The sequence below is a fragment of the Falco cherrug genome, chromosome 7, assembly GCF_023634085.1.
Source record: "Falco cherrug isolate bFalChe1 chromosome 7, bFalChe1.pri, whole genome shotgun sequence".
NCBI lineage: Eukaryota > Metazoa > Chordata > Aves > Falconiformes > Falconidae > Falco > Falco cherrug.
This window is the reverse complement of record NC_073703.1, coordinates 37,979,406-38,003,150: the sequence shown is the minus strand read 5'-3', so window position 1 is coordinate 38,003,150 and position 23,745 is coordinate 37,979,406. Positions and strand designations below refer to the sequence as shown.

The 23,745-nt window shown below is 38.1% G+C and overlaps 1 protein-coding gene across 3 annotated transcripts; it reads right to left on the bottom strand.

Annotated features, from left to right (window-relative positions):
* Window positions 1-7: 7 nt before the first annotated feature.
* On the bottom strand, window positions 8-23,655 carry WARS1 (tryptophanyl-tRNA synthetase 1). 3 transcript variants are annotated; one of them, XM_005438851.4, is made up of 11 exons: window positions 23,508-23,655; window positions 19,711-19,924; window positions 18,416-18,623; window positions 10,911-11,019; window positions 9,918-10,037; window positions 9,147-9,329; window positions 7,731-7,831; window positions 6,367-6,479; window positions 5,121-5,294; window positions 1,997-2,137; window positions 8-213 (listed from the first exon to the last, which is right to left on the bottom strand). In XM_005438851.4, exons 2-11 carry the CDS (start codon window positions 19,822-19,824, stop codon window positions 55-57), a joined length of 1,422 nt encoding a protein of 473 aa, XP_005438908.1. In that variant the 5' UTR covers window positions 19,825-19,924; window positions 23,508-23,655; the 3' UTR covers window positions 8-54. The 3 variants fall into 3 exon arrangements, with proteins under 3 accessions (XP_005438908.1, XP_014135194.1, XP_027660714.1); XM_014279719.3 differs by having other exon boundaries at window positions 19,711-19,844; window positions 23,508-23,618; XM_027804913.2 differs by having other exon boundaries at window positions 23,500-23,574.
* Between the last annotated feature and the right edge of the window lie 90 nt (window positions 23,656-23,745).

The following is a 23,745-nucleotide window of genomic DNA, read 5'->3' as shown; positions in this document are numbered from 1 at the left end:
ACAACAATTACTTGGTTTTGGTTTAATCAAGTGGTAAGTTACATACACATTTCTTCAAAATTCAAAAGCTAGCTTCCGTGGAGTCATGAATTGCTTCACTATTTCATCTGTGACCTGCTTCCGTCTCTCTTGATGAGCTGCTACCAAGGGCTGCAATGTTTCAATAAGGACCTTCTTCAGCTCCCCCGTGAGCAATTCCCCACTTGTGTATGCCTGTCAAGAAAGTGTTGATTACTAAATGTGGTGCTATATGGAAAAAGACTCAGTGACGAGTATTTCTTTAAAAGCCTGGCCCTAACAAATACAGATTTGGATGCCTTAAAAATAAGCACATGCAGTATCATTCTGAAGATGTAACTTGCAAAAAAAGATTAAGGCAGCTGGGCAATTTCATACATGACAATTTATATGGACTGAATAAGCTACATTCACAAGAATGTAACTGGGAAATCCTGTAATTATTTTCAGGAAACTGCATGTTTTTCTCCCTGGAATCCCAGTTCAATTAAACAGTCACCCTAAACTGTTTTTTGCAATAAGAGCTACAAATTCTCGTATTTTTCTCTCACTGCATTTGGGTAAGAGATTAGATGGGATTCAAATACTTTTTTATAGCAAAGACTCAGAATCTATGTTCTTACTAATAGTCATATTCACAGTTGGCAATGCATTCAGTTGCTCTGACGCTGAAAATGCTTTAGCTAGAAGCACAGGCTACCAGCTGACTGGTTCAGCCCATGGCTGGGGCAGTCCAGCTACGATTTGAAATAACAAAACCCATGATAATCTTACTTCCCCTTGTCATCAAGCCATTTGTAGTATCAAGTCAAGGTGTAACTTGCTGATGCTCACTCAGCAACAGTAAAATACAGTAACAATGAACTGAACTGTAATTTCAGTGGTGGTTTTTGGGGGTGGTGAGTTTTTCTGGTTTTGTTTGTTTGTTATAAAACCCACTAACATTGCTTTCTCTGAAAGCTTATTCCTCTGGTACCATTAACTGCAACAGTTCCATTACTGCCGTTGTAAGCCGTGACTTCATGTTTTCTAATCTGGTTCAGAGGCAGCATTGCAGCAAGCTTCTAGCTGTGGTCTAGGCTTTGTCTCTGCAGCAGAATTAGACTGATACTGTTGCAGTGGTTGGAGACTAATGGAAAACAGCTCATTAAGTCAAAGGTGCTCCAGATTTCCATGAGAAATTTGCAACAGTCGGCATGGGGATTAGTAGCTATCCAACTCCGCTCCGGTGTGGGCAAGAGAGGGTTGGAGAAGAATCTGCAGCTTTTGACTTTCTTGCAGCTGTTGCCAGCATGAGAAAGCTCATAAACCAATGTGACATGGGTACCATCAGTGCTGATACTGCCTCACAGAGAATGCATGCTGCCTAGTATTGATGGTGATCGTGTAGCTGAATGAAGTGAAATGTCTTGCTACCACCCCTGGGGGAAAAAGTCTACAAGATAAGGTGCATTTTCCTCAAACCCATATGAAACCCAATTTCTGCTTGGTCTCAGTGAATCAGTTCCTCATAGCCATTACATTTCTTGTGATAATAAGAAAAAACAAAAAACCAGCAAGCTTTAGACATAAGCTTCTGTAGTTTTGCAGAGTATTTAGGTACCTTGCAGATAAGGAACAGGCAGAGTGTATTATACAATTAACACCAATCCTACAGCGGCCACATTTGAAAGGTAAGGGAGATACTGTCCTACACTATGCCGGAGATCCCTATTAAAATACTATGGATTCTTCTTTTTTAATTTTTTTTCCTTAAAGAACCGATAGATTGGTCTGTGAGAAAGAAGCACACTGCAAACAAACAAATACAAAGATCTTAATACTGAATTGCAAAGGATGAGGAGCGTAAGGATGACAACACAATTACCTTCCTGGAGAAGGTTCATAGGACTTAAGTTTCAGCATTGTTGAGGACTTAGTTACAGCTTTGTCCTCACAATCAGGAATGGATAATATTATCTTCAACTTGGCTACTTACCTGCTTCAGTTGTTCAAGCCTGTCATCATCCTCTAGGAAGAAAGTCAGGTACATAAAAGACACATCAACATCACAGTTACCTCCGTACTTTCTGTGCTCTTCAATAGTATCTCTGCCTCCTGAGAAGGCATGCTTGTTAATCTGAAACAACATAATAATGTTATAGTATAATTTCTACTAAATTCTGGATTACTATATTGTAAATGGAGGTCTATCATGATCCTCCAAATTCTGTATTAAGGACTAGCTGAAGTGTGAGTGGGCCCAGTTAATGCAGAGCCTCAGGACCAAAGCAGGGAGGCAAAAGGAGGTCATTAGAATCTAGCAAGGAAAAACGGCTACACACATACTCTTCAGACCACATATTCAAATGAAAATGAACAAAAATTTAAAATAATCCACCCAAGAGTCAGTTAAAAAGCTTTTAAGTTCCTTTTGCTGAAGCTGTTTTCTGTTGGATAGAATTTGTGCTTACAGGGAGTGTCCTTCATGTAAGAAAAAAATAAGGTATTTACTTCATCAAGAAATTAATTTTGAAAGAGATGGAGGAGACATGGAGAATTTTTAAAGAAATCCTAGAGAGATTTTAGCTGCCTCCTCTTTTCAGGGAAAAGGAAAAGAAGAGAAAGCAAAATCAAAGATTACAAAACTCTGGTTAGAATGGCTAAAATTAAACAAATGCCCAATTGTTCAGTCTAAAAGTGGAATACTTGCTGACTCTCACCCCCTCTTTTTAAGCATATCTTCCTATGGGCACATAAACTGCACTGGTGAAGAGATCTACCTGCTACTCCCATTCCCAGTAAATTCAGAAGCTACTGGCCTGTTTTAAAAATTTATACATGTGTAGAATTCTCAGAAGATGCTAATCTTCCTACAAATTTAAAGAAAATAAATTGTCAGGAAGAAAGTATTTCTCAACCATAAGCTGAGCTGTCATTTGGCTCTTGTATCTTTTCAGGTATCATCATCAACCGGCCCAGAGACACACATGTGTATGAAGTAGATTTTTTTTTAAATTTTTATTAACTCTAGTATGTAGAAGCTGTTATATATTTAAAATTTCTGAAGATTCTTACTTTCTGTATGACTGTCTAGTGCTTTTTTGCATCTTTCTAACCACCAGTTACAGATGATGTCTTGTGGCAATGAATTACATACAAAAAATTGCACTGATTTATATCTTCAGAAAATGAACCACCATCTGTCACATTACACCTATTATATCGTAGGACAGTCTGAATAGCTGCCTCCATATCTGTAAAACCAAGTTTTTACATATTGTTTTGCACTTACCTCTCTCCTTACCAGAATTTGAAATTCTTTGTATGAATTTTTTGCTATGTCCCTCGTCTCTACAGTTTTGTCTTTTTACTAAGATGAGAGGGATGAAATACAATACGCCAGGTGAAGGCACATTGTTGCTTTATATAAAATGTTTCTTATATTAATCTCAAGTTCTTTTTTTACATATTCTGGCATCTACTCCTTGACCGAGGGTTTCAATGATTTATCTACAGTGATGCATTGATCTTTTCCCTGAATTAGTACAGGCTTAGAATTTAAATAACACTTTCTAGGAAACCAAACAAATAATTGAGTTGTAATTTGGTGCTGATAGGTGAAACAAGAATAGTTTATTGTAATGTTGCCATTCATGTCCATGGACTTCTCAGAAGCTTGTCAGCCTTTCCCAATATGTAGTAATTTTTCATTTTCTATTACCTGTAAGTTTTGAACCCCATTACTTAGCGACATCCTAATAATCTGAAAAATGCTGTAAGCAGTAATTTTTTGTGTGCAGCAGTGGGACTCTCTTTTTAACCTTCATCCATCACTGGAAGAGACCTTTCCTTCTCTATTTTTTAATTTATTGGCCATAACAATATTTGGTCTTTTACTCAAGCTCTATTTCCATAATTATTTCTGATGGGTTTCAGAAGCTGAAATAAATCACTGCTTGTCCTTCATTACTCAATACTTTACATTATGTTCAGAAATTTTTCTTTATAGCTTTTACATTCAAAGTAGCTAAAACTATTTTGTTATTTTTCCAACCTACTTCGCAGATAGCATAAACAGGACTTATTAACTGGGCATAAGGCATCTTGGATCTCTCTGCAGATTACTAGCTACTTGCCAGGAAAAAAATGGAAGAAAGTTACTAACACTACAGCTTTTTTAAAAAAACACACAGCTCTGTAATTGTGTAAATAAATTGGAATTATAATAATCCAAACACATGAAAAATTCCAATTCTTCAAAACAGTACTGTTTAATCGGTTTCTACATAAGATAATGAATCATTATGAGATGGCTGTAGAAGAATCTGATCTATACATAGGTTTGTCAACCATAAAAGAATTAATCCAAGCCCATCCAGCAGAAAAAACACATACATCTTTTTTCTTGTTCTGATCGATAGTTATTTCATGTCTGGTTATCATGCCTATAAATCATTTTCCGGAGACTGTTTTTTTTTTTTTTTTTAAAATAACACAACACAGGTGAACTTCTGTCAAACCAAATCCTTTGACACTGGGTAAGAGGGATTTTCCTTTGAACTTGAAAAGGCATTCACATGGGAGAAAATACCCTTTCTAAAACTCAGATGAAATTCAACATAATATTTATTTATGAACTGGAGGGAGGAATGCATGGCAGCAGTAGATCCCCAAGTAGCAGGAAAAGCCTGACCTGTGTTGCAACTGACACCCTGCAATGCTTGGTTCTCTCAGCGTGGAAAGGCAGTCAAAAGAAAGAGCTGTTTATTTGATTTACACCAAGGACTGTCAGATTTCAAAACTATGGAAACAAAATATTTGTTTTTAGAGCATGAGTCTCCACAGTGCTTATTTTTACACCACTGCTCTGCAGGTATCAGATAAACAAACATGATGTTTTGTATGTTATTCTAGGTAATATTTGTACTGTTTAACTAGTTGGCAAGGCAAAAGACTGTATTTGATAGTCTAGTTAAATCTGCATAACTCAGTCAATTTCTGAAGATGCTTTACCATGAAACGTATGGGAAAAAGGATTCAGATTTCATCATTGAAACCACGAGGACCACCATTCCTTTTTGTTATAAAGCTTTGCACTCTCAGGTTTTGCAGGTCCTTACCTTTGTCTTGATTTGTTTGGGTGTGTCAGTGAGGAAGATGGAGGAGTTTGGGTCACTAGCACTCATTTTTGTCTGTGCTCCTTGCAGGGCTGGGAAGAAGACTGAGTGCAGTAAGGCTGGTTTAGGCTGTCCAATTCTAGGTGCTACATCCCGGGTCATTCTAAAATAAGGATCCTAGAACAACCATCAATAAAAGCACAGAATAAAGTTGAAAAATGTGATTTAAAAGCTGATTAGTGCTGACCTGTTTATGCCTTAACATGTGGCCTCAAGAAAACCCAAACCAAAACCAGAAAAAAAAAACCAAATCACAAAGTGTCCTAGAACCTACTTCCAATCCAGCTCATCCCAAGAAACAAACCAACAAAATCCCTTTTTTCATTCTCATACTTTTGTTGTACACTCTGATTCCCTCAGCTAATAGGCATATTTACAAAGACTTATATGAAGTCAATTACACCTGGAGACTGATGCAGACTAAAAATGAAAGCTTCCTCCCAAAACGTTTAATAACCAGCACAGAATCTGAACTAAATCAGTGATCAAGCTGGCAGTGCTGTGCTGATGACCTGACTTAAACCAACTGCAATAATATTACCAGCTAATATTGTGGTGATGAATGTAATTACATGATCTTCCAGTGACCGTCCTTGTGACTAAAATAGCTAAAGATTCAGAGAGTGCAGAATCTGATTCCTAGAAACAATGCTTATTTAAAAGTAATGATGTCGCTTGTAGCTGATGGTCTTCCATCCTCTCTAAATATATCTGAATTGTTAAGGTTCTGCAGCCTTTCTGGCAAACTATTTCAATGCTTCTTTATTCTCACTGATAGAAGGTTCTTCCCTATGGTTCAATGTAAATCTCTTGTGGGGCAAGTTGAGCCCATTACATCTTGTCCTAGTTACCATGGAGATGGCCAAAATCATCTTCTTACCCCCATGTCAGTACACTTTTGCATAGTTACTTTGCTTTCACAGATGTCAGCTCACTGTGAACTGGATTGAGATCAAGATAGATCCAAGACTACACAAGAATGCGCAATGCATGAATACATGATTGTTGGGTTAAGCCTTCATCTTCATCAGGACACAGCACAACATCCTTCTATCTCTTCCAGCTTCTGCCCCAGAAAAGTGCTTACAAGAATGTTTTCCAGATATTTTGATATACCACCACAAAGCTTAAATAGTATGTTACAAAACCAAATCCATGATAAACAAATCAAGTAATATGACTTTCTTACCTGATCGATAGCACATGGGATAAGACACTGAATGTTCTCCTTGCCATTGAAGATCTGTGGAAATGATGAACTGAAAGATGGAGCAGCTTGAATAGCAGGAAAGCTGATCTTTCCTGGAAAACAACATGTTTGGGAAAGCTAAGCAGCCATTATAAGCAATGATAAATAGAGAGAACTTTCTGAAATATGTACAGTGCACAAGCGAATCATTCAGACAGTTGAAGACCCACATCTATCTTTATCAAACAGTGTTGCCTTATCTGAGGAACCTTTATTTTTTTGCCTTCTATGATGTCAACAATCCTTCAACTAACATAGAAACTAAAGAAAAAAGGCAGGCTGTGATCACAGGTTTCAGAAAAGGTTCATCAGTGCATACTCTCTTCATCATTGAACTATCCACCCTTCCCAGAAATACAATTGACTATATCACCACTGAGCTGCTTTCCTCACCCCCCCCTCTTTGTGAGAGAATGACTACAGAGATACTTCTCAGGCAAGTTCCCCTCTAAGATCTTACTCACTGCTATATGCATGCTGTACTCATGAAGCATCTCAAATGTGTCTAGCTTTTTTTTTTAATACAGTGCTTAATCACATGGTGACCAACCTGCTTCCTTGATCAAAACCCTCTCAGAACAGAAAGCAAATAGCAGATTTTTCCAAACATGTAATGAAGTCATTACCACAATATGAACTTTCATTAGAGCACTGTTAAAACAAGTAGGAATCTGTCCCTTAGTTACAGTGAATGCTGAAACGCTGTCACTCACTCAATTATGGGTCAAAGAATGTTATGAGTGCTCAGGAACACCAAGGCTTCAATGCTATCTTTGACACAATCTTTTTTTTGGCCAATGTGATAGAAATTTGCAATCATAGTGAAGTAAATGGAAGACAGATTTACCCAGCACCTTTCTGTAACTAGGCTTTTGAGCACTCCTTAATTTTTTTCATATGCATACATGCGTATGTATTAATAGAACCTTTTCTGAAGAGAAATGCTTCTATATAACTTTGGTATGGAAATTTCTAGGAGGCATAACTGACTATAGTTTCAATCACTACATACATTAAAAATATCCAAAAGTTTTCTATCCTGGGCACTTCAACACTTTTGTTTTGTACTTGGCTGTTACTAAAGCCATAAAGGTAGATATTATACTAGAAATCTCACCATGAAGTATTTTCTATATTGAAGGAATCACAATAACAGCCTTTTAGAATCAGCCTAGAAACATGGATCATCTTGGTTTTTCTAACAGTTTTGTGAGTGGCAGATACTAATCTCTTTAAATTATTACTTAAATAGTGCCATAGAAAGTGAAAGCAAGCATCACTTCTAGTGACTCATTATTTCCTACCAATGCAATCGCTGTCTGTAAAGCCAAAGATTCCTTTCACTTGGTTAAATGTAACATGCTTCTGAACTTTGACGATGTTTTTGTAGAATCCAGTACTTGTCCTGTGAGAAAAAGTGGCAAAATAAAGTAAGAGTAGAAATGTGTAGGTAGAAACTTTCACTCCAAAAGCTGAGAACGTCAAAAAACCTGCAGGACTAAATCTCACAATTTCAGGCTTTTTGTGGCCCAGTGAGATTAACAATTAAAAAATTATTAACAAACAAAAATTCTGTGCCTTGAAAGTTTAATTTATTCTTCCCTCACTCCAACACTTACAGCAAACATATTTTTGTCACAATTAACAGTCTAAACCCAGAAATATTTTGATTTGGAAATGGTGCCAAAACACCTCATGAAGCCTGAAATTTACTTATTTTATAATTCTCTGTAAACTCAGGCAACCTGAATGGATCATGTCTTCTGTGTTGCTTGCTACCCCCAGTGTGTATCCCATACAGGACACTGCAGTTCACTGAAGGATTAGTAGTTCACATCCTCCAAATTCTCATTTTCTACAAGCCAAGTTTACGGGTTGGACTTTGTCACCAAATAGGGCACCAGCATTTCCAAATTAAAAATAGTTCAGCAACTATTTTTTATTTCTGCTGAGGAGCTAAAGCGAAAGAAACAGCAGTTTTGAACCGCCCTCATTCAGCCACAAGACTGATCTGTGTTGATGCAACTTTCTACGGCAGGAAAGCCAGGAGACTGAAAGGAGGAAAAACTGCTTTGTAGACTCCACGTTCTGGGGGCTGTATGTTATACAGTTCATCTCTAAACCACACGTTCTCTCATCCCAGTCTTTAAGGAAGCTCATCACCCCACATGGAAAAACAAAGGCCACAGCTTCAGTTCTGAACTCTGCCATAAAACTTCTTTCTTCCGAGACGGCAGTTCCAATAGCAGTTTCTTTTTCTTAAATCTTCTTTAAATTTTACTCAAAGTTCAAATAATAATTTTTCATGCTGTATTATTAAATTAATTGACCACAACAAGTTTCTAAGAATGACTTTTGTTAATGCAGATAAAGTGTAAACACATCTCAGAGATTCTGATACCATCTTAAACAAATCAGTCTGGAGGTTTCTTGGTGGTTTAGGTATTTTTACAATTTAGCTGGTTTAATATATTTCTTATAATTTAAATTTAAGCACTGCACACACAAGTATGTGTTCATATGTTATATAGGAGAATGACAATATTATACAAATAAATTTTAGCAGAAAAATTAGAATGTTTCTATTTTAAGTGTTGTAAAACTTGCCTTGAAGCTTTCAAATTTATGTACCTTTATTAAAACATTGCTGGCTGTCAAAGCTGGAGAGAAAATACAGACACTTTTTTTCATTACAATGCCCTAAAAAAATTTATACTTACCCCAAATAGTCTAAATCAGAAAATATAAAGGTTTTGTTGATGTCAAAACCACATGCAATGATGTCTTTTGCATTTTCTCTAGCATACTCATGTGCCTTCTCAACTGTCAGGTCCTTCCAAAGGTATTTCTCATCATCAGTCAACTGTATAACTAAGGGAACATCAAACACTTCTTGAAGCCACCTAATAAATACAGAAAGATTTTTATCGCGAAGTAAGTTAAAATAGGGACATGAATCACACAGCTAAAATATTTTTACACATTTAAGCAAAAGTATAGGAGGTCTGCTTCTCTTTTCTTTGTATGCATATGCAGTTATGTTTATGTTAACAGGATAAATAAACATTTTATACAGATTATGATGACAACTTACTTGGAAAAAAAGACTCACACATGGTTTCCTGTACATACGATAGGGGTCATCATTTGCAATGGAAACAGAATTCAAAGAGACTTTTAGCTCTTCGAGTCCCATGTCTCTGTGCTGCAGGCACCATGTTACATGGCAACGTTACCCAGTCTCATCACAAACTCATTTTTAAGAACAAAAATTCTAAGGAGTGCCACAGGGATAAGGGTGCAAGGAAGAGTGCTTTATGGCAACGCAGGGATTACGACCATTTTAGTGAAAAGATAAGATTGCATTAAGTTCATTAATATTCACCTCACATAACCAAAACTCTTTGTAATGTATCATTTCAGCAGTTCTATAAACCACATTAAACATTTCCAAAATGTTTTGATCAATACAAATGGTAGAAATCACTTACTTTGTAAATATAAATGGGATAAGATGACCAACATGCATTGCCTGAGAGGACGGCCCTCTGCCTGTGTAAAGGTAAAAGGACTTCTTATTTTCATAAGCATCGAGGATTTGGTCCATATCTCTAAAAAAACCCAGAGAAAACACGGTGCAACTCTTTAGGAAGAAACATGCACAACAAAAAGCTTCTGTTCAAAATCTGAGTGCTTTTAAAGCCAAATGTATTTGTAAATAAGATATTGTACGGTAAGTGCCCTAGAAAAAGGTTTTGTTTGTTAATTCTTTTAATTCATGAAAGGTATTGTCTCCTTCAGTCTCCATCAAAAAAACTCAAAGAAAAATTAAATTAAAATTTAATATTTAAATGAAAATAAAAAATGTGCATATTTTAAAATCACTTAATTGCATAATAATTTCTAAGGCCTAGTAAAACAGAGCTGGGAATCATTTCCCAAACAGGTTCAAACAACCAGCTTGGAATGGTCTCTGGTGGAGGTTATGCCCCGAGTCATGCTCAGGCACTTATTTGAAACATGCTAGTTGCCATAGGCCAAAAGCCCACGCATGCTGACAATAAGCTGATGTTTAAGATTATTCCCTGAGCCTTTTTTATGTAACAATACAGATGCATAGGTCCAGAGCTCACACGGACCCTTGCTGACATCAGCAGTGACACCACAGGAGCCCTGGAGTTCTCTGCTAGGCCAACACCTGTATCTGGCCGCCAACATAGAGCTGAAATGGAACCTGTACAAAGATTCTGTGCACATTTCTTCACTTTGGGATTACTGAGGATATATAAGAAACCAATGCAACCAAGGGTTTCAAGTGCTGCCAGGGGAAGTCTCTGCAGTAGTTGCTAATTTCAAGTGACACAGTTGGTTTGCCTTGGTATAAAGGAACATGGTCTTTTGCTAGTCGTAAGTTTCTCCTAGTAATGTTGACAGAAAGTCCACCTAATAGGACCTTTTTGAATTTTAAAACAATAAATCCTCACCTGTGAGAAAAAAAGATTCCTCTACGTAGAAAGCGGTGAGGCTTTTGCCCAATAGCTCTTTCTATTCGATTGATCAGATCTGTGTCAATTTTACTGCTGCCAAACCGAACTATAATCATAAAATGTGAAAAAAAAAAAAAAAAAAGAAAAAAAGAAAAAAGAAAAAAAAAAAAGGTAAGCATAGCATAGCTACAATCAGATCTTGGATTACCAATAGCATATCAATGTAGTCTAGATTAAAAAGGACACCTCTTTCTTCAAGCCTCTGGTAAAATGGCTAGATTTTCCTGATTCTTGCCTGAAGTCCTAGCAGTCATTTGCAGTCCTAACTCTATGCTAGGAGGCCCAGTCCTTTCCCAACATGTAGTATTGCTTCATCCATGAATGATTATAATTGCAGTCTCCTTACAGCAGAAGTATTGATGTTCAGAACACAAAAAAAAACATTCCAAAGAAACATATTTAGGTCAGTAACTTGGCTGCTGTAAGCCACAGGATAAAAATGGCTGTGAGGCTCTGAGTGTTCTTCTCAATGTCTAAATTTTCTGCCCTCAGATCACCTTTTTTCACTTTCCAACCCCAAATACTCTTCTGCAAATTTAGTTCTTTTATATGGGCGTGATTGTAGACACTGCTCCCCTCAAGAGGCTTGAAAAGGTAATGCATAATAGTCTTCAAGGCAATCAAATAAGACTTATTACTTGGTGGATTAGGAAATCAGCTAATAAAAATACACTTTCAGAAGTAGCCATTTCATTCAAAAAGGGTTTTGATAGAGTTAAAAAGCAGTATTTTTTCCCCAATCCTAATAAAACTGAACTGCGAAAGTCTTATTTCTTCCTTAAAGCTTCAGTAAAGCCTTCTATACACCAGCCCCAGTTCTTGGACCCTAATAGCTCCATGATTTGAACTTGATCAAAAAATCTAGACAAGAATCTCCTCTTTGCTATTATTCTGGTCTATTCAACCTTAGAACAACTTGCCCTATTAATTATTGAAAATGCCAAAGTAGATAACAAAACAGAGATTCTGAATGTAAAGATACATTTTATCTGTACAAACTAACTAGATCTATCTATTCCAACTATCTTATTACAGGGAGACTACACTGGCAGATTCCATGGTTATAAGACACATGTCCACACAGGAGCAGCACTTTGGCTCTTCCTAGTTGTAACAGGAAATAATCATTCCACAGGAATATACTGCCAACACTCAACAAATTTCAAACGTCTTGCCAATTTCCTAATGAAAGTAGAAACAAAGAAATTAATTCTAAATCATTCATTATGCAACTAGTAAACTATGACTTACACGACTGCTATACTTCCACCCTGTGGAAAACACAACAATCGCTTTGAAAGCCCCACATACGATCAGCTTTACTTTGAATTCCCTCCTTATGCACGTTCTTGCTTCTAAATTTTCTTTTTTAAGCCAGAAGCCAGTAACATTAAAAGCTTTCCTTCTGGAATTTTGGAATTAACCAAAATGACCTTCCTCAGACTACAACTTTTTACCAGAGCAGGTAGGCTTCTAATGTTATATACTAGCACATGGTAATGATCCTTAACTGGACAGCTAACAGTTTACACCACTGGACAGGAAAGTGACTGACTGCAGGTGGAGGCAAAGCTCTCAATCTGTGCTAGTTACCTAATGTACTGCATTGGGTATGCAACTCATTTTACAAAGAAATGGGGCTGCAAAGAATATTAAGCACACTGGTGTAATTTGAAAAGCCCAATATTCAAACACACTGGGCTTATACTAGACTAGACTAATTCCTTGCTGTTTCCTGTGGAAGAAATGAGGCCTTCCGTCCCTTTACAGGTCCCCAAAGCACAGCATGGAGGCTACTTTTAGTCCATCAAGGCTTTGCACACATCTCAAAAAAGACTATTCAGACTGCAGTGCTCTCAAGGTATTTATGAGGGATGGGACAGACGAGTCAGACCAACACGTACCCTGGAGCACCAGGATGCCGAGAAGCCCTGTGTACAGGTAGTTCCTCTCCTACGCTCTGGCTGAAAATGGGGATGTGTTGTTAATTTCGTTATGTGAAGTTTTTTTGATTTGTTACATGAATTATTCACTGAACAGCCTTTCACAAAAAAAAAAATAAAAAATCGGGAATCCTCACTGAAATAACGACTCTATCTTGACAGGAAAGGAGAGTGGCAATGTATCCAATCTGAGCATCAACTTGGAGGCAAGCACTTCTGCTATTCCAGACCCTCTATATCCATTTGATTTTCTTCTAGAATTACTGGTTATGCACACCATTACTACAAAACTTTGTATATAATCATTAAACATGAGGTTAGTAGGAATTAATTACTAAATGGGAGGGAAAACTAGGCATTTTATCATAGAATGGTTTGGGTTGGAAAGGACCTTTAAAGGTCATCTAATCTAATCCTCCTGCAATGAACAGGGACAGCTTCAACTCCATCAGGATGCTCAGAGCACTGTCCAACCTGGCCTTGAATGTTTCCAGGGATGGGGCACCTACCACCTCTCTGGGTAACCTGTGCCAGTGTTTCACCACCCTCACTGTAAAAGAATGTCTTCCTTATATCTAGTCTAAATCTACCCTCTTTTAGTTTAAAGCCATTACCCCTTGTCCTATCACAACAGGCCCTACTAAAAAGTTTATCCCCATCTTTCTTATAAGCCCCCTTTAAGTACTGAAAGGCTGCTATAAGGTCTTGCTGGAGCCTTCCCTTCTCCAGGCTCATGAACCCCAACTCTGTCAGCTTTCTTCATAGCAAAGGTATTCCAGCCCTCTGACCATTTTCGTGGCCCTTCTCTGAGCTCGCTCCGACAGGTCCATGTCCTTCCCGTGCTGAAGGCTCTAGAGCTGAATGCAGTACTCCACACGAGGTCTCAGGAGAGCCGAGCAGGGGGGAAGAATCACCTCCCTCGACCTACTGGTCACGTTTCTGTTGATACAGCCCAGGATATGGCTTTCTGGGCTGTGAGTGAACAGTGCCGGTTCGTGTCCAGTTTTTCACCCCCAAGTCCTTCTCCACAGGACTACTCTCAATCCCTTCATCCCCTAGCCTGTCCAATACTGGGGGTTGCCTTGACCCAGGTGCAGGACCTTGCACTTGGCCTTGTTGAACCTCATGAGGTTCACATGGATCCACTTCTTGGTCTTGTCCTGGTTCCTCTAGATGGCATCCTGTCCCTCAGGTGCATCAACTGCAACATTCAGCTTGGTTTCTGCACGATTATCTAATAGGAAACAAGTTCCTGCTTACAATTGTTCATTCACTCCAGGTGAATCAAGCAGGATATGACACAAGGGAAACACTGGGCCCACCCACTGACCCATTAAAATAAATGTCACTAAAAAAAGATGAATGCTGGTACATGATTCAGCAACCACTGCTTTAATCCGTATGTTTTCTGAATGTTATTGCATCTGCTTTTCCTAAGCAAACCTTAGTCACCGAATGAATTTTCTCCTAGCAAATAAAATGCATTACAAAATAGCAAAGTAATTACAATCTGGATGAATGCTAAAAAGAGACCAAATGAGTACGAAATGTTTGTTCAGAAGAACAACAGAAACTGGCAAGAAGCTAATCTTGCACAAACAGAACATGAGAATGCCCCAGATTAATTGGGCATATACTGTCACAGGAAGTGATTAAAATCTCTCTGATATACAGAACAATCTACTGTAAATGCCGAAGTACCTTTACTAAACATTTACAGACCACACAATCCCTCTTCATTGCCCATCTTCATCTTTCCTGCTAAAAAATTGCATAAATTTTCCTTACCTATTTCCTCTTATCCTCTTATGAGGATGTGCAAAACATTTTATGCTTCCTATCCACAAAGAACCTGCCTTCTGAAACAGCTTCTGACAAGGACTGTCTCCATTCCCTAACAAGCTTTAAAAAAATTCCTAGCATGCTTTTGTTCTCCAGTGTTCTAGCTTTTACCAAAAGGCAGCTTTCAACTTGCTGTACATAAGTAGTCCTGACAGCTGCCATTTTCAAAAGTGTATTTGCATTTGGTGAAGTTATTATGTACTCTTCCTCTTTGCCATTGCCATGTTATATTTGCATACAGAAAACTAATACCTTACTATTTGTTTTACAGTAACTTCACTGACTAGGCCAGTCTCAATAATCTTTAAACAGTCATAGAAACTGGGAAAGGTTCCTGGAGGCTGGAAGAAAGCAAATGACACTCCTACCTTGAAGAAGGGCAAGAACAAGGATCTGTGGAACTACAGGCCACCCAGCCCCACCTCAATCTCTGGGCATGTGATGGAGCAAATAATCCTGGAAAACATTCCCAAACATTATCAAAGACATGAAGTTCACTGGGAGTAGTCAGTGTGAATTTATGAATGGGAAATCATGCCAGACCAACTTAATAGCCTTTTATGATGATATGACTAGTCTAGTAGATGAGGCAAGAACAGCAGATATTGTTCATCTCAACTTTAGAAAGGCTTCTGATACTGTGTCCCATCTCATTCTTATAGATAATTGATAAAAGTCTGGACTAGATAAGTGGACAGTAAGATGAACTGAAAACTGGCTGAATTGCCAAGCTCAAAGGGTTGTCACCCAGAGCACAAAGTCTAGCTGGAGCCCAATATTATTTATCCTCCCCAGGGGGTTGATATTGGGGCCAATACCGTTTAACATCTTTATTAATGATGTGGATGACTGGACAGAGTACACCCTCAGCAAGTTTGCAGATGAAACAATACTGGGAGGGATGGGTAGCTAATACAACAGATGGTTGTGGTGCCATTCAGAGACACCTCAGCAGGCTGGAGAAATGGTCTGATAATAATATCATGAAGTTCAACAAAAGAGAATGCAAAGTCCTCCACCTGGTAAGGAATAACTCTGCACACTGGTACAGGCAGGGGGTCAGCTGGCTGGAAAGCAGCTTGGCAGACAGACCCCAGGGTCCTAGGGTACTGGCAGACAAGGAATTGAACATAAGCCAGCAACGTGCTTCTGTGGTGTAAGAAGGTCAAAGGCCTTATGGGCTGCATTCAGAACAGTGCTGCCAGAATGCCAAGGGAGGTGATCCTTCCCCTCTAGTCAGCACCGTTAAAGACACATCTGGAACATTGGGTCCGGTTCTGGGCTCCGGCCGTGGACATACTAAAGTGAATCCAGCAAAGGCCCATGAAGATGAAGGTCTTAGAGCATCTGTCATACAAGGAAAGGTTGAGAGAGCTGGGATTGCTGAGCTTGAGGAAGAGAAGGCTCAGGAGGGATCTTATCGATGTGTATAAACACACAATTAGGGGAGGTGGTACGGACTAAAGAAGACAGCACCAGACTTCCCAGTGATGCAAGGACAAGAGGCAATGGGCACAACCTTAAACAAAGGAAATTCCATTTAAACATATGAGAAACGTTAATTTTGTGCACATGGTCAAATACAGGAAGAGGTTTCCCAGGAAAGTCATGGGATTTTCATCCTCAGAGATAATAAAAATCCTACTGGACAAAGTCCCGAGCAACCTGCTTTAGTTGACTCTGCTTTGAGGAGGGGGGTTGACTAGATGATCTGCTGAAGTCCCCACCAACTTCAACCATTTTGTTATCACTTGCAATATTCAGCTATCAGCATGGTTAACATACAAATCTCTTTCTCACTCATCCCTCTGCTCTTTGCTTATGCCCAAACAAACAAAAAGGAAAAATTAAAGGAATATTCATGTCTAGTACTTAGCGAACAGAATCTTGCTTCCCAGGATATCTTCAGGCTGTTTTGTTGTAACCATACACTTAAGTGTACGTCTAGAACAACCATTTGAGAAGAATATCCCTTACAATTACATAGTGGTTTTAGCACTTCCATTTCTTCTGTTTACTTAAAACACAAGCACACTGGCAACTTTCTCTGGTACCACTAGTAAATAAACAGATTATAGGTCGCACAAAAATTTCCTCTGCAGTAACAGCTATCAGATGTCAAGTTCTTGGACGATACTTATTATTTTTAAAAGGGGGAAGAAGAAGAAGAAGAAGAAGAAGAAGAGGAAGTTTACCAATAACAAACAATAACTATTTCACTTCTGAAGTGGCTAGGGTAGCATTCTTTGAAAAATTTCTAGCACATCATTTACAACAGGCAAAATGACTCATCCACCAAATTCCCCAATCTGCTAGTAGTGTAAACACATAAAAACCCTTTAGACTAATTCACCACTCTACGGCAGATCAAAAGGTAATATGTATACAAACAGTTACTGGAAAAAAGGGCATTGCTGTCAGGCTTTAACATGGCTTTAGAGAATTGATTTACAGTGAAGTCATGCTACTCATACTCAGAAAGACCTTGAGATTGGGACAACACAAGTATTCTACTCTTCCCACTTTTCTAGAAGACTTAGAAACTCCTCCAGGAAAACAAAAACCCTTCTCCATACTCCCTACACAAGTAACAAGACAATGAGAGACCTTGTCCACTTCTAGATTCTAACAATTATCTTTTTTCCTTCTCTCCCACTGACGTACATTTTTTTTGCACACTTTTCAGTTTCCAGTTTTTTCTTTCTCATATTACCTTCTGCACATTAAGTCAATATGCACCTACATTTGACATGATCTTACAATAACAAAGTTAAAAGAATGCTGACACTAGCAACTGACCTCCCAAAAGCAAAAATATACTGCTACTGCCACATAAGGGTGTATGCTTTATTGTGAGAAACAAGCTACTAAGCAGACACCAGCAATGTACGACTGAGGTACTAAATACAAAGACTGACAATAATGGAAAGAAAAATAAGGCAAAAATACTAAAAATTAATGAACAGTTCTCTCACCTGTTTCTATGCTAGACTCAAATAAACTATTAATATAGCGGACTGTAAAACAAATAAAGAAATTAACTAAATCCCTGTTTCTTAAATTACAAAACTTTGCAAGTGTTCTAATACCTCTGTCTAAAATATTTTCCATTGCATTTTATGTTTTTTGAATGAGCTGCACTTCTTCATCCCAGCCAGCACTTGTCTGCTTGATGATATGTCTTCTGAAAAAGTCATTACACTTAAAGTTCTGCATTAGTTTTCGATCATCCCTGCCCTCCCTAATTCGGAAGTCAAGGCAGATGTGGAGCGATGGTAGGAAGAATTCTAGCTTGTCCAGAATGATCCAGGCTCTAGCTGTTCTGCATCACAGCCACTGAAGATGAGATACTCAAAGCATCTTCACTAACATAACTTCTAATTACAGTTCTTACGTCAAAAAACAAACTGCAAGTAAAGCTTTTGTTTTGAACTGAAAAGTTATTTGCAAAGTATTTAAGTCTTCCATAGGAAATCCCTGCCTGGGACATTTTCAGCTCCTACAGCAAATTCTTCAGAAATGTGAATGCTAAGACTGGGCATAAATTAAATGTTACCTATAATAGTTTTGATCAGGATTTGTTATTAACCCTTGATGGTTTTGTAGTCATTAGTGTCGCTTTACATAAATTCCTTAGTAGAAAAGAAAGATTTGTACCTATGAGTTTGTCATAATCCACGCCTTTAGCATTTGATGTTTGCACAGTCCAGGGGTCCACAAAATCCTCATCCTCTTCTTTAGTTGTACCATTATTTATTAATACAAGGTCTCTTGGAGGCAAGCCTGCCTGATAATCTTGTCCTGTTGCTGTTTTATACGACAGTTTTAATGATAAAAGCATCCTCACTGCTGCATCAATTTCATCCTGAATAAAGGAAAAAACCCACCTGTACTTAACATACTTAAGACAAACAATTATATGAATGTTCTAACCTTTCCAAATCCTGCATCCATGCTTTGACCTGAGTTGCCTTTATTCATAAATGGTAAGTGTTTACTACACATTTGCAGCATTACTGCCAAAGGTAAAAGAAAAGCAAATAGGAGACAATCATTTCCTAATCAGCATAATTTAAAGCATCACCATTGCCAAGACATTTAAAGCACCTCTGTTTCACTTTTCAATTTCTGCCTGAGGAAAAAAACATGCCTGCCTGCTTTTCAGAGGTATAAAGCGTAACATTTTAAGCACAAATTTCTAAGATACCTAACTATAATGTAAATTATTATATAATCTACTTTACAATGCTTTTACTGGCTCATCTTAAAATAATTTATTCATTACAGTTCATTGGCAGACTTGAAGACAAACTAGAACAAAAAGTTCTTTAAAAATTTAATATTTATGACCTTTTTAGTACAAAGCTGTCATAACACCTTATGCAAGCAATAAATAGATCAACACTTTATTCAACTCTCAGTTTTCAAGGCTTACTCCCAGAAGCAATCCACTATGAGATCCCATATTAAAATTGAACACTCGTTGCCAACATAGTGGCGACAGAATAGAGAACTTTAAATTAATGGGAAATTACTAAATTACTTAAGGGAGATAAAGCAGGGACTGCCAGTATAGTTGCAGGAAGATGTATTTGCTAATGTGTACAATAATGCCTGGAGAAAAACATTTTAATGAAGCATCTAAAACCAGGGAAGACTGAAAGTGATATTAGTTTTACTTGAAAACCAAATACTGTCACACAACATGTCAACTAGCTGAAGCAGGCTTCTAAGATTCTCTGTTCTTTCTTCAGGAGTAAAATCTTTCTTTTTTCAAGTGATTACCTTGCTCCAGGTATGCCCACAGTTCACAAAATGGACATAAATACTTTTTAATAGGATTTTTTTTAACTGCAATACAAAATAGATCTCAAAATAATCATATTCTTCAGCACGCTTAAAAAAAGACCAACACTGAAAAAGGATGAGTTCAAAACATGAAATGGAATTACCTTTGCTGCTTTTCCTGCTTTTAGGGCTCTGACTTTCTCTCCTTGTTCAGTTACTCTTTCAAACAGTTGAAGTGGACTCAGAGATTTCACATCACAGTTCGGACTGTCAGCCATTTTGCCAGACTGCAAAAGATCTGTTTATTTACAATTCAACTAAATTTAATGTCTTCCAATTCTTTCGCTTGTAGATTCAAAACAGCAGCAACAACGAGAACTGTAGGGCAAAAACCAGTGTGTTTTATTCTTTCATGTATATCTTGAAGATTAGGTGAACAGAATAAGAATATAAAAACTATACTGACCCCATACCTGATTCTATTCATATCAGATTGATAAATGTGGAGACATAAATAAAATGAGCTTCAATTTCAAACAGACATGTACTGAGACTGACAAAAGTACTAAATAAATTTAGAGATCACTCTTAATGTTGTTTGCCTATGTATTTAACACTAGAACACCTTTTCAAAGTCAAACTTAAAACTAAAAGTAATTAAATATACATATGATTCAGAGCATCTCAAAACAGTTGGTAGAGGTTATCTGATTCCCGATTAGTTAATGTTTTTGTACTACTTGATACCCTGTCAAATTCTGAATGATAATATTTTTTTATAACTATAATCTGCAATTTTGTCTTAATACGTGTAATACAGTACTTCAGCCCAAAGAAAGATATACAAGAGAAAAATTTAGTCATCACCTTTGCTGCTTTCCTCCAAATGTTACATAACACACTGATTATCCGTGAGAAATGTTGCTTTCTAAAGAACAATTAAACTTTGGGTAAGCCATAGGCTTTAAATTTAGGGAACTATTTGTTTCTCAGCAGTATGCACAAAAAATAATAGGAGGTTGTGAAGTGCTGCCTCACAATTTGATGTGGCCAATTTATGCAATAACCCAAGCTATCGTACAGCTTTTTTATTTGAGGAAAGTGATGTCATCTTAATTCATAAACTGACACTTATTTTACATGCATTGTATTCAGATGTGATAGTGACAAACGCAATGCAAGTTGAAAGACTAAATTAATTTCATACAAATGTTGCAAATGGTGGTGTGTTGGAAACACAGCATAAGTCCTAAGCATTCTCTGTCATGCTGTCCATGAAGGAAGAACTCTGTGCTCATGTAAAGTCCTACTGACTTGCCAAGGAGAGACTCACTAGCATACTATCGATGTATTGCTACATGTGAAGCATGTATAGATTGAGTTTACAAGATACGTATGTAACTGAAGCGAATCATAAAAGCTGTTAATAAAAATACACGTTCATTTGGCTCCCTTTTCCCAGAATTAAAAAAGAAACAAAAGCATGTAATCGTTGCATTAGCTGTTCAGCAGTATTTCAAAACCTTCCTTCTACAAAATAATCAGTCTAATTACAACCTTGGTTATATTTACATAGTATATATTTGCACTGCCACTGTAAAAAGCCTAGAAAAAAAAGATTTGGAAACTTGCTGGTTACCAAAATATATCTACTATTAATGCTTTGTTTGTCAGACAGCTGCAATATTCCCAGATTTCAGCTAAAGCCTGAGAAAGCCAAGAAGTGTGTACATCCAGTTGCTAATTTAATTGACTTAAGTCTATTAACACAGATACCACGCTTAGATTACATAATTAACTAATGTATTATCAGTAATAGTAAAGTTTTTAACCTAATCTCAATCCTTTCAAGTTTCATTATTTACAGTTTGATAGTGTTATTTTAAAGAGATACTTTGAAGCATCTGAAACAATTCTGTGATGTATTCCTACAATTTACTAAGATTCTTTTATTTTGATACTAGCATTTTCCTCTTTTTCATGGGCACAAGATATTTAACTGGAAAAGAAAGTATATAGAGTAAATTAATATCAGAAAATGTTTATGAAGATTAACACCCCCCTTTCTGTAGGAATATGCCAGTTTTACTGGCTTCAAATTTTACAAAATAGAAAGAGGTAACAAAAGCTGTTCTTTGGTGTAGAATAAGTTGTGACTTGGTGTTTTAACTTAATTCCTGAATGTACATTCCTGCTGATAGATCGCCTCTGTTCAGAAAGGCTGAGATGTTACAGCTGAGACTGAGCACACACATACTGGAAGCAGTAAAACAGAAATATTCTTCAAAAAGTTTGGAATATTATGGATTTAAACTGAGCAAAGAAACCCAAAAGAAGGTGCATTTTCATTAAGAAGCAGCAAAAGTATCTAGTCACTGCAACAAGAAATGAGGATATTACAATTAGAGAATGTAAAAGGTATTGACTGCTGTCCAAAACTTCTCTCTGTTTACTTCAGTACTGTCCTTATTTTCTGGTGGAATTCAAGCCAGGAATTCAGTAATCTGGAACACAGGTCTTTATCTTTTGAAATTCATAAATGCAATTGCAAACCATTTAAAAGAAGTGTCTGGATATTCTAAATTTTATCAGGACATATTTTCTTGCTTTCTTGTTGATATTACAAAGGCTAACAGTCCTAGACACATGAGATACTGCACGCAAACAGATTTGGAGGATAAAAATGATAGACGGGAACTTGAGAATGGACTACTAGGATATTTAGGACGGACCAGAGTTGAAAATGAACTTAAAAGCCTCAGTTTCACAGTGTGAACTTGAAAGCCAAGAATTGTGTACTCTTTCTATCTACGTAATACATGGTAACTTGCAATGGGTACTGCTCTTGTGACTGTTTCAGAATATTAAAGCATCATGAATATGAAATGAATATGAATATGAAATGAACATGAAAATATGAATATGGTATGAATATGAAAGAATACGAAAAAATTATGAACAGCTCAAAAATGATCCTTGGCACAGGTATCAGAAAAGAACTGTATTCATGTCTCTTTCCAGCTGGATGACAATCACAGATCTATGATCATTTTCACTGTTTGCTACTCAATCTGGCGTTGGAGACCTGAGAATCAAAGACCAGGGTTTCACATTATGTTAAGTCTCCCATGACAAATATTGTTATGAGGGTACAACAAGACTTTCAAAAAGAACAGCAATATAAAGGTCCCCCCCAAAAAAATTCATGAAAGAATGAAAGAATGTGAACTTAAGTCTGCCGGCACTTATGTTCCTGAAAACTGTTTTGCCTCCTGGAAATAAAACAAAAAATTAAAAGTGAAATTAAGGCAGGTAGTATGCACATAGACATCGGGTGAAACATGCCTCAAGAAGTACTCCAACATAGGATGCATTTTGTAGTAAACCTACCTTCCCACTCATTGTAATCAATTTGTGTATGAAAATACAATAAAAGCATGCAAGGCGATTCCTTGAGATAATATGACTATTCAACCACTCTCATCTGAATAAAGTCTAATACGAATCTTTACTATACTACAGCTGTTAAGAACTGAGCTCTTGCCCAGGAACGGTTATGCATGAAATTAACCAGCAAACTCATGTTTCTAACCCTGGAGGCCCTGAAACACTTCCCCACCACAGGCCTGCCCGGGCAAGGCAAAGGCACTTTCTAACTCTCCCTTCCCTGGGCTGGGCCACATTTTCCAGCGACGAGGCACCCCCCGCCCCACTGCTTAGGGCAAAAGGCTTTTTCTTCTGACGCGCTGGCGATGCAGCCACAGGGCTGCGGCCCCGCAGGGAGCGGATGAAAACACCCTCGCGGCAGGGAGGCAGCGAGGGAGCGCGCCCAGCAGGGACCCCCGCTCCCGGCCACCCGCACTGGTCACGGCGGCGGCAACAACCGCCCAACGAGCCCGTTCCCCGCCCGCCGGAGCCTCTCAGCGAGGCCCCATCCCTGGCCCGGTCCTCACTCACTCACCGAAGCGCGGCCCGACCCGGCCCGGCTCTGCTCAGCGCTCCTCACCGCTCTGCTGCCACTACCATTGCATCACCCCTCAACCGGCACGGCAGTCACCGCTCCCGGCTGGGAAACGCATCCCCTCCGGAACCATTGCTCTCCGGTGTCCTCCCTCCACCTACAGTCACCAGCACAACGAAGCGCCCTCCGCATGGCCCTCAGCGGAGGGAGAAGGACTCCCACGCGACCCGCGGTCTAG